This window comes from Uloborus diversus, chromosome 4, assembly GCF_026930045.1.
Source record: "Uloborus diversus isolate 005 chromosome 4, Udiv.v.3.1, whole genome shotgun sequence".
Lineage (NCBI taxonomy): Eukaryota > Metazoa > Arthropoda > Arachnida > Araneae > Uloboridae > Uloborus > Uloborus diversus.
In genome coordinates, this window is record NC_072734.1 from 125,414,160 (window position 1) to 125,425,463 (window position 11,304).

Below are 11,304 nucleotides of genomic sequence, written 5' to 3' on the forward strand. Positions count from 1 at the left end.
ATATGAGGTAGTGAGAAGTCAAGTGGTGTAAATGAAAAGCTTCAAAATTTGGAGATAATCTGTACATATGTTAGGAGAACCTCTCTTCTGTTTTAGGGCAAAAGATGATACTAGTAGATCTGGTCGTGCTGCTTTACAGCATGATTCAGAAAAAAATAATTTGAAGTTTGACGTCTTGAATTCAAATTATGTTTTTCGCAATCACGAGTGTGTGTATGAAGGCGTGTGTTTGTGTAGGTGTGTGTATGTGTGTAGGCGTGTGTGTTTGTGTCTGTGTGCAGGCATGAGTGTGTCTATGTGTGCGTACGTGTGTGCATTTTTGTATGTGTGTGTATGTGTTTGTATGTATGTGTGTGTACTTGTGTGTAGGTGTGTGTGCTTGTGTATAGATGTGTGTATGTATGCGTGTCTGTGTAGGATATGGACGCAACCCTGAGACAGTTTTCGCTAGAGAAGCAGCATCGTGAAGCCGGTCGACGGTGGTGCTGCAGAGGGAGGCGGGGGGAAAATAAAATCATAGGACATCAAAACAGTCAAATGAAAGCAATAAGCAACTTGTGATTGCTCAAAAATTCAACTGAAGCTTGCCAAGGATCTTAACTTTAAACGCCTTTTACTCGAAGCTTTAAAAAGCTCCCTTACATCCCTTTGCTTCTCACTGCCTCATATGCATACATGTGTGCGTGTGTGTATCAGGGTGCATTGACTTCAAAGCGCCATTACGGTACTGCTTTTCTGAGAGAAACTGTTATTTCACATAAAATGTCAGCTAGTTTAATGTGTTATATTTCATTTTGAGCCTAAGACATAAAAATGCGATCAATGAAATCGCATTTTTATTTCGTGAGGTATAACTTCTCCTTGAAGAAGACTAATGAAAACCGAAGACTAAAACCCTGGATGTATAAAAGTGAGAGTCTGTACTCAGTCTCTATGACCACCTCTCATACATTAATGCTTTGAACATCGTCTGCTACACCCAAATGTCCTCTTCTAGTCTACAGAAGCGGTAGAAATTTATGAATTAACCCGAACTCCTGAAACTGAAATCAAAATCAACGTCATTGGGTTTCCCGGATGAAATGCGGGGGGGGGGGGGGAGTTACAACAGTCTTTCCTTATACCAATTTTCATGTACTAAAGGTGTCAACATCGCTTAAAACAAACACACTCTTCGGCGGGGACCCTGTTAAAACTCGGCTATTTCTTATCGCTGTTCTGGTGCAAGAAAATTATGAATGTATCTTTAGTATGTCTGTCTGTATGTGCGTGTGTATGTGTATCCTGGGCATACAACAAAAAGAGTTTTGAAGCACGCAACGTGATCAAACTATTCAAAACTAAAAACGTTTTCTACGGAGCTCATAGAGTTTCATTCTAGTTCACGACGATAGTACATCACATGATATAATCTTTTTTAGCCTCACTCATTACATATGATCTATTTTCAGCAATTATCCAAATAATTTGTAACATCAAAGCTATTTAAATTAAAGTAACGTTAAGTTTAAAAATCTATTTTTCTTTCCTACAATTGGTTTTTGTAACATTGAAGAATGTTGTAGGAGACTTTTTATAAATATATGACTTTTTCAAGAGTAATGTGTGACTGAGTCCCATCCTCGGCACCTACTGGTAGATAAATGTTTATCCATAAAAGTCCCCGAAAAGCGTTTTTCTATTCATTGATATCTACTTTTTATTAGTTATTGCTTAATTTGAAAACAATATGAAATTTAATTTTATCTCCGTGTATTTGTACATGAAACATATTAGTATAAGTAAATTACTACACACGATTGTTGCCTTTGATTTGATCAACGGTATGGGTTTTAGAGGAACCAGAAGAGTTCCTGCTTAGTTTCTGTGCAGAAGAAATATGTTTTTCCAAAATATATTACTTTATTATAAATTCTTTTAGGACTTAGTAATGCAGAATTTTCATCTCAAAGCATTACTTTACTCAGCCAAAACTATTCCAAAGTATCCCTAATGTTTTAAACCCTTAGTAGTAGATCCTGCATTCAAATTTTAAAACGAACAAGTATGTATTAGCCATTTGGACGCTGAGAGTTTTATTAAAGGTTTGATTTGTGAAGTGTGAAATAATTTCTATCTTTTTAAGAAAAAGATTTTTTTTTCTCGTAAAAACAAATGGCAAAATCGATTCTTTCCGTCAATTGCGCGTCTTATTTTTACAGCCTAAATGAAACCGTTTTTTTCGTTAGGTCTTGAGAAATCAACAAAATTTTTATGCGTATTTTCTTTAATCTTAAACGTGACATTTGACAGCGTAAGTGGATGCTAAGTATGACACATTTAAAATAAATAAATAAAGAAAAAAAACAATAATGTACTTGAAGATGAAAGCAAGTCTTGTTGTAATTTTGTGTCTAGAGATTTTGTAAGATAATGGCACACAATTAAAATGTCTGAAATTCTTGACATTTTAAAAACGAATTTTTAACGATTTTAATTTTTTTTTATTTCTTTGTTTATTGAAGCAATTTGTAATTATTGGGAATGAAACTGTATAGAATTTGTTTTTGTTTTTTAATTTAAAAACTAAGATCCTTTAGATCAAAAGATATTTAATAAAGAAGTTAGAAGTAAGTTATTAATGTTGAAATGAATCTTAAACTTGCTATACTATGAAGACTCAATTGCTTATGTTAGACTATTGCGGTTAGTTATCATTTTTTCTGAATTAGAAATAGTGTAAGGAACAAAAATGAGCTTTTAAAAACATTGTATTTGTTACTTAAATATGGTTTTAAAATAAGTACTGTTTTAAAAAAAAACGAGTTATAGAAAACAGAGCAAACTCGCTCATTATCAAAAGTAAATTTTTATGCAGTAAATTTTTCTACGAGCTATTTCTCTCCTGAATTGTTCTACAAACAAATTGAATGAACGATCAGATTTAATACAAACCGGACACTGTGTTTGAATAGTGAATTTCTACAGTATGATTTTCATAACGTTTGAAACTAACTTTACAAAGCCGTTATTGTTTGCACGCTTATTTTTCCTTTATGAGTGATTTACTTTTTATGACAGTTTCGTGCTCATTGATCAAAAGTTTCATTGCAAACACGCAAGTAACGTTTTCAATTTCTCAAACTTAAGTGTTCTAAGTTGATTATACTATTAATTGGTTGCATTGTTTTGCCATTACAAAATATGTACAAACGCTAAGAAAAAATGTATTTAACAGACAGTGAAAATCCAATTTGAAATAAAATCACAGTTTATTTTCTCATTGTTTACAATGAAATTTTGCAGCACCATCAGCAGTACATAAATAGACTTATCACTTATCGAGAGCTTTATCAGTTCACCAAATTCCCAAAGTTGTGTAGAACAACGATAGCGAAAGAAACTATTGGACTGATTCGAACTTTGCAAAGCACGGTATCAGCAAGCACAAATATTTAAATTTAAATAATCTTTTGGATGAAACATAGCAAAGTATGAATGAAATCTAATATCATGAATGATTTTAAAATGAAATTTACATATCAGTCCAGAGTCATCGGTCCAGAATTGTGGAGAGCGAAGGATTCTAAAATGAAAACTAACTCTCCATGGTAATTTTTTCAATGTCATTTACAGCTGATATTTGAAAAAAACTCTATTGTGTCAACATTCAAAATTAAAGTTTGTCATATGTTTTAGCTGAAGCGGATTTAAAAATAACTTAAAGGACTAGATTGAGGGACATTTAACAGACGAATATAAATTAATCGAGGGTTGTAGATAGAACACAAAACATAATCAGAAATGAAATTACACTATCTTGAAGAAGTAAAAATAACTGACATTTTGCATTTTCAAGATACTTGCAAGGAAGAGATAGATCTCAGAGGTTTTTTGTGGGAGATGTTAAAAAGCTGAAACGACATTAAATTTTACCAGGACTGAAGAATCGGCTTCATTTAGAATCCCTTCATTTACGGTTCTTTTTTACCAGTGTGCAACATATCCATTAGAGTGGGCATAAGCATAAGGATTATATGCCCCATATGGTAAGAATGCGTTATGGTATACTGGGGCTGCGACAGGTGCAATGGGTGCAGCTGCGGGAGGTGCTTTGGGGGCGAGAGCGGCCATGGCAGCTGCAGCAGCAGCGGTCTTCCTGTCCACTCCAGTGTCTCCGCTGGCCTTGAATCCATCTGGTCCAGCTGTGTAGTGGACGGTACGTTGGTCTCCGTTGGCATCAATGTAGCTGTAGCTACCAGCTACTGCTCCTCCGCTGCCGGATTCGGCCCTGCTGTGTCCACCAGCATCACCGGTAGCGTAGCCGAAGTTGTAGGCGTTGCCATGGAGACTCATCCCCATATTTGCAGCCATGGCACTGGTGGCCAAAAGAAGAGGTAACAGAAACTGCAAAAAGGCAATGCTTTAGAATTGGCTCAATGATTCAGCAAACGTCCGAAATTCGTCATTGAATGTTGGGGATAAACTGTGAGCTAGGCAAAAAAAAAAAAAAAAAGATAGCGAGCTATGCAGAAAAATTAGTGTTTTTTTTTTTTTTTTTTTTTTAAGTTTTTAAGTTGAAAAGGCTGAGAATTAGAATAATAGATACTCTAAATTTTAGTTCTTTTTCTCATTAGCTTATAGCCTAGGCACGGGGATTTACGTATTTCAGATAAGTGCTTAGTTTTTTTTTTTTTTTTGAGCGTTCAATATGGGTGCAAAAATGCTTCCAATCTAGATCGCAATGTCAGTTCTTGGTTAATCGGCACTTTCTTGTATTACTGACTAATACAAATAGGAAAAAGGCTGAAAAAAGTTTCTCCAGCTTCAATATCCTTCAATTTTGAGACAAATAACATGTAAGTTCATAAAACCATTCCGGGTAGAGGGCTTAAAGTAGAAACTTTTTGGGAAAGTGAAAAGCGGTACAAATTTTTTGTCAATTAAAAGTTTCATTATGCTGCATGTGTGGTGTGGATTAACGCTAATAAACCTAACAAGAAACCATTGAGAAAAGTAAGTCTTCAAAAAAAAAAAAGAAGAAAAATACAGAACTGACTTGATACATAGCAACACTTTTCTTCAATATATAAGAAATAAATAAAAAAGCGAGATATGTTAAAGTAATGCATCATTCTATTACACAAATTTTAAGTTTAATGAAAATACATTTTTTTTTCAATAAGAGGGGTAAAACACCTTAGACCCCTTTCTTAGGCATTTCGATTTTTTAATGGCAAGTTTTTGGTTGTGACGAAATTAGCTGTTGAATTTTAGTTTATCATAATGAAAGAAAACTTATATGTTATGATATATTTATTTTGTGTATTCCATTTATAAGTAATTTAAAGTGGCTCTCAGAGTTTTTCAGCAATTTGTGCGGAATTCATATTGTGATTTCTTGAAACACGTAATTTTGTTTGTAACAAATATTTGTAGTTGATTATTTTCACTGAAAAAGAAGAGAAGTCGGGAAGCAAGTTGAACCGATTATTTAGGAAGTACAAAAGAGGTCTTTAAATATTATGACTAAATTATCAGATTTCGTAGTTTAGAGGGGATTATGTAGTACTTAGTGTCTTAGAAAATCATCTCCGACCTACAAAGTTTTGAAAGTAAAAAGTGTTAAAGACTTTCTTTTCTAAAATGAAAATTACAAATTTCTGATAAGCCGTTTTTAATGCAAAACAATCTTCTCAGAATCAATTTTATTTGCTGGCTGAATACATTTATTCCCTATTTATTTATTGTGAAGTAAAAGTACTATTTGGTAGAAAATCTTATAAAATGTTATTATTTAATTTTTTCGCTCTTCTATTACTTAAAATTTGAACATTGATGAAGGGTTGGATGTTGTAAGTAGAAAGTGAATACGCTTAGTATACAATATAAATAAAGTTTCAAGTACATTATTTAATCTTTGAAATTAGCATTTGCGACGAATTAAAAACTCATACGGAGAGATCATCATGACTGATGCAATAATTGGTTTGCAGAGATTTTGTATCAGCTGTCTTAAATGGATAGTTTTTGGACTCTTTATAATTTAGTACAATAATTATCTTTAAGTACAATATTATAATATTTGAAATTCTTAGTGGGAGAAAATACCAAAATATAACTGCTCTTAAAAATCATTAAACTCTTATTTAAAAATAAAATTATAAACTTTTACATGAAATACACCGCCAGCTCAGTCAGTTCCAGCCAAGGACTGCAGTTTCGTGCTTATTAGCATTCATCAGCCCGGCATAGGAGTGACTGAGCTGGAGATGGAAAAGCCCTGGCTATAGGGCGGTAACTTACTGAATATAAAACTTTTACTTTCTGGAAAATGTAATGCAGTTCAAATAAATTTAAGAGTTTACAAAAAATAACGGCTTTTGAAGTATGTTTTCTTGTTCCATTCATTTTTTTTTAAATAATTTTAGCTGTTTTTGGCAAATTAAACCAATAAATCTAACAATTAAAACTTTATGGGGGGGGGGGACTTTCCTTTCTTGCTTAAGAGCATAAACAAACATGAAACATTTCACATAAGAAAAATTTAAATTTCTTTAAAATGTATACTTCAATCAGACTTTTTAAACAGTTTTATGATCACGAAAGATTCCAAATGTCATATTTTCCTTAACTTCTACTGTTAGATACTTATACATTTTTTTTTCAGACTGATATAGCATTGCTAAACTTTGCTTAGAATTTGTTTCAATAGCTTGTAATTGTGTTAAGTTTTAATAACTTTCACTAAAGTGAAATTTATAACTACACAATTACTTAAAAAGTAAATAAACAACTTTATAAAAGTTACATGTGAATTACCTGTCCCACTTGATACTTGCTTAAATATAAGGATGCCAATTTAGGCAATTTAAAATAATAAAATTCATAAAAGACTTTAAACCACCAGAATAACGTTCGACTAAACGATCAGTAATGTAAAAAACAGTTCAGCAAGTCGTGGAAAATGTGCAACACCACACACACAGAAAAGGGGGGGGGGATTAACAAAAAAAAAAAAAAAAGGAAAATACATAGAAAAACTGTAGGCATGATCTACTTTAATAGTACATTTTATGGATCATTGAATAAAGTTTGTGAAGTTATTGAAAAATATTTCTAAGCAATTATTAAGGTAAGGTATCATTTCGAATATTTTAGATAACTAGGCTGGTATTTTTTATGTTAAATGATTTTATTTTGAGAAGTTGAAGCATGTAAATCGCCATATCATTCCAGCACCTTTTACAAGCGTCAACAGTGATAAGATATCAAAATAAATATACTCACGAATCTCATGATTTCTGATGAGTTGTTGGTTGTTGTACAACACAGATGTCAGAGGGAAGACCAGGATTGATCCTGAGGATCAGATCTTCCCGATATTTATACCCGAACATCCTACACGACATCTTCTTTCTAGAACACGAAAAGAATTTTTTTTTCACTATATTCCCATGGTCATAATAGTTGTAAGGAAGCGAAAATGCACCCAAAGTAACGCGAAAGAAGCAAATAAGGCGTGGTGCTTGTCGAGGTCACCGTCCAGTCTCGTTGTCCTTCAGTGGTGTTTGCATTTTCATCGGGGCTGGGTGATCTAATGATCGGAACCGTAATCGCCCTCGGGCATCGATAACGGTCTTGTCTATATTTTACCATTCATGAATTTCTGATGTAATTCAAGATGCTGTTAGCTGTAACTGTGCTGGAGGGACCTTGACTTCTTTTGCTTCTGTGCTTCCTGCATAAGGAAAGATTGAGATTCTTGTGTTGATATTTATTATGGCACGTGTTATTTAGATATCAAAGTCATAAAAAATTTAAATTTCGACGGGAGATGTATTTTGTCAGTAACGATGATGGATTACTTTATCTGATAAGAATGAATAAGGAATTGCTTATGTTGACTTCTTTTAATGTTCAAATTTCCGGTTTTGATTTACAGCACCTTTTTTGCTCCAGTCGTTAAGTTAATGGGTAATTAAAAACATCTGCATGATACGATTTTAATTATATTTATGAAACAATGATTCAGATTTTGATTATTTTCATGCAGCAATATAGAATTTTTGATAACTATGCAAAGTTAACTCATTTGAGATATGCAATGAGGGGCGCCCTGATTTTAAAAGTTTTGGAAAGGCGAAAATTCTCAATTTTCCGAATAGAACTCCAAATTTTGCCGAATCGCCAGCCAAAATTTTCCGAATAAGCAAATTTTTGGAAGGACACAGTGACCTCATGTGACCTTCCGTCGGGGTACATCTGTATACAATATTCAGAATATTTTAGATGTGGCGTTCATAATACAGTGTAAAACATTATATTATGTAGAAACTATGGTTAGAAAACCCGAGTCTACATTTTATAGACTAAGTTTTGCAGTGTAGAAGCATATCAATTTGCGAAGGGATTGAACCTTGTTTTGCCTAAAACTACTATTGAGCGTTTCAAGGGTATTCTTTTGGAGTTCGTGGCAGGTGACCAAGGGCGAACATATTGAACGTCTGAAGTATCGATCAGAAATTTAGAAAGTGTATGTTTCTGCTGCTGTATCAGCAGCGTTTGTACGTCGCATACTTCTTTCCAAGAAAGATTCCTTTGAAGTCCGATGAATCATTTGAACTATCTATGTATGCTGTATGTTGCCAACAAACTACAGAAATAAGTTATTCTGCATATTATCTAGATAATTTTCAGATTAAAGGGTGACCCGTTAATGTGCCTTTTTTTTTCATTTCTTGAATTACCTAGGTAATCAGCAAATTTTCTAAATGCTTACACATTGCTTATTTACATTGTCACATCTAGACTGGCCCTGTATGCTGTATGTTGCCACCAAAGTGCAGAAATCAGTTATTCTGCAGATGATCTAAATAATTTGCAGATTCAATAATGTGACCTGATAATGTGTTTTTTTTTCTTTCATTTCTTAAATTACCGATGTAATGTGAAAATTACCTAGATACTCTAGACATTGCTTATTAGGTATTTATTTAAGTGAAGAAAAGATATTTGCCAGAACAGCATCGCTCCTGTTGATTTAAATGGACAGAATATTTTTATTAATTTTTGTAGATGAATAATGAATGATAGTAAAATGTAGAAATTAGTTGATGGAACCAATTACGAACAAATTAAAAAAATTATGTTACACTCAAACGGCTCGAAAAAGTATTGCAATTAAGGAAATGAATTTGCAAAACAAATGATAAAATACTTACTAAAGGGAATAGTTATTATTACTTATTAGAGGGAAAATCGGTGGAAGGAGTAGTAAGAAAAGGGGGAAAAGACACTTTCCAACTTTGTAGGGGAGGATAGTCGCTAATGTACCTTACCTACGAAAAATGCTGAAAACTTTTGATTCTTCACATTAAGGAAGTAAATCTGAAGAATAACTAAGTAATGCACATAGTGGCATCTTTCGAGCTTTAGCTCAGCATGTGCATTCATTAAAATATTATTCAATATTTTCTAACATACAGAGACAAATTTTGATGAACCAAGAAGCTGTGAATGTGGAAAAAATTAGCATTTATTTGTGAGTGTGTTAGGTAGCAGGGGTGAACAGCTTATGGCTCTAAGGTTATATGTGGCCCATGAAGCGTACTCGAGTTTCCCATTATTCTACTCAGTACAGTAAAACCTGTAAAGTTGACCACCCTTGTAAGTTGACCACCTGTCTATGTTGACCGCTTTTGTCTGGAACGGAATTAGTCCTATCTCATATAATGAAGGGAAACCTCTGTAACTTGACCACCTCTCTATCTTGACCACCTGTCTATCTTGACCACTAATGTTCGCCAAATTTGGTTCGGAGTATTGTAAAAAAAACCCTTTGTAAGTTGACCACTTGGTTTATTTTTTTACCTTTCTTCAGCAAATTACTTTATTATATTATTTATTTGTTTATTATTATTTTTTTTTTTTTCATAGCTTTCCAAGAATGTTTTTAATTCTTTCATGGCAGAACGGAATTTTAAACTAAATTAGCAGCATAAAGCTTAATGCTGTTCTTTATTCTCCAAACTTGTTTTTCATTTGTTGTTCTATTTGAGATAGCCTTTTCTTTTGTACTCTGTTCAATGAAAATAGATGTCAGTAGAAAAGTTCAAAGTCTTTCCTTTCAGTTGCAATATGTTGTGACAACACAGGAATTGTGCTAAAAAGAGCAGGCCCGGATCTATACATTTTTATTCCCCTGCAACAAAATATGTAGGGCCCCTCCCTAGTGGCCAGCAGTGTCTATTAGTAAAGTGAATAAGTCTTAGTGCTAGTTTTTTTTTTTTTTTTTTGTATTTTTTCTTCAATTTCTAGGGCCGTTAGCTTCGTTAAGGACGCGGGCCTCTCGCATTGCGGGTACGCAGATCTGGGCTTGGTAATGAGTAAAGTTACATGTTTCTGGTGCAAGGGATTAAGAGATAGGACATTTTGATTTTGCCTTTATGAACTGGGAGAGTCGAGCTTGTGGCTCTTTGTGCTATAAGTTTTACGTGAAAAGGAAAGAGAATATTAGCTGGCATATATGGAATTTCTAAAACTTAATTGTCTAATATAGTTAAAAACAAGGAAAACTAACAAAATTATTTGAATAGTATTTTTAATTATTGTTTCACTTTCAATAATATTAAACATTGAAAGTGAGTTGAACAGAAAGAGTAAGGATGAATTCCTCAAAAAATGAATACATGGTGCAAGAAATGCCAAAAAAAAAAAAAAAAAAAATATTACCGCCCTTTATAAGTTGACCACCTGTCTAAGTTGACCGCCAAAGTACTGCACCGCGAGTGGTCAACTTACACAGGTTTCACTGTACTAACAAACCGAAAGTTCTTTTTTACCCGACTGCGCGTGCACGACGTAAAGGAAAGTATAATGTGTTTTTGAGTCTATGTATGCATGTATGTATATTTGTTCCTGTGTGGCGTTGTAGAGACTAAACGACTTCGCCAATTTTGATTATTCTTACGTCAATCGATTTGTCTTAACCTTGCAAATGTCACTAAACACATGACAGTTATCAAACTCACCATAGCAACAACCAGTCGGCCAGTCGTCATATTGTCATTTCGGTTATTTCAGATTCCCGACTCTTTAGTTAGCCATTCTTTTCGCAGAGCTATGCATTTTCTTTGTCGCGGGTGAAGGACTATAATAATTCAGCCGATTTTTATCTCTAACATGTTGCATTCGTTTTTGCTGTGATTCAGGAGACTGAGTTTCGTGACGTGTACTTTTTTGACGGGTTTTTTCAGTTTGGCGAGAAAGATTTGATTGACGACGTTTCCGAGCTCGAGTCATCATGAGTTATACAGGTTGTTT

The 11,304-nt window shown here is 33.6% G+C and overlaps 1 protein-coding gene across 1 annotated transcript; it reads right to left on the reverse strand.

Moving 5' to 3' along the window:
• Positions 1 to 3,232: 3,232 nt before the first annotated feature.
• LOC129219803 (adult-specific rigid cuticular protein 12.6-like) lies at positions 3,233 to 7,415 on the reverse strand. Its single transcript, XM_054854107.1, has 2 exons — positions 7,270 to 7,415; positions 3,233 to 4,386 (listed from the first exon to the last, which is right to left on the reverse strand). Exons 1-2 carry the CDS (start codon positions 7,276 to 7,278, stop codon positions 3,967 to 3,969), a joined length of 429 nt encoding a protein of 142 aa, XP_054710082.1. The 5' UTR covers positions 7,279 to 7,415; the 3' UTR covers positions 3,233 to 3,966.
• Between the last annotated feature and the right edge of the window lie 3,889 nt (positions 7,416 to 11,304).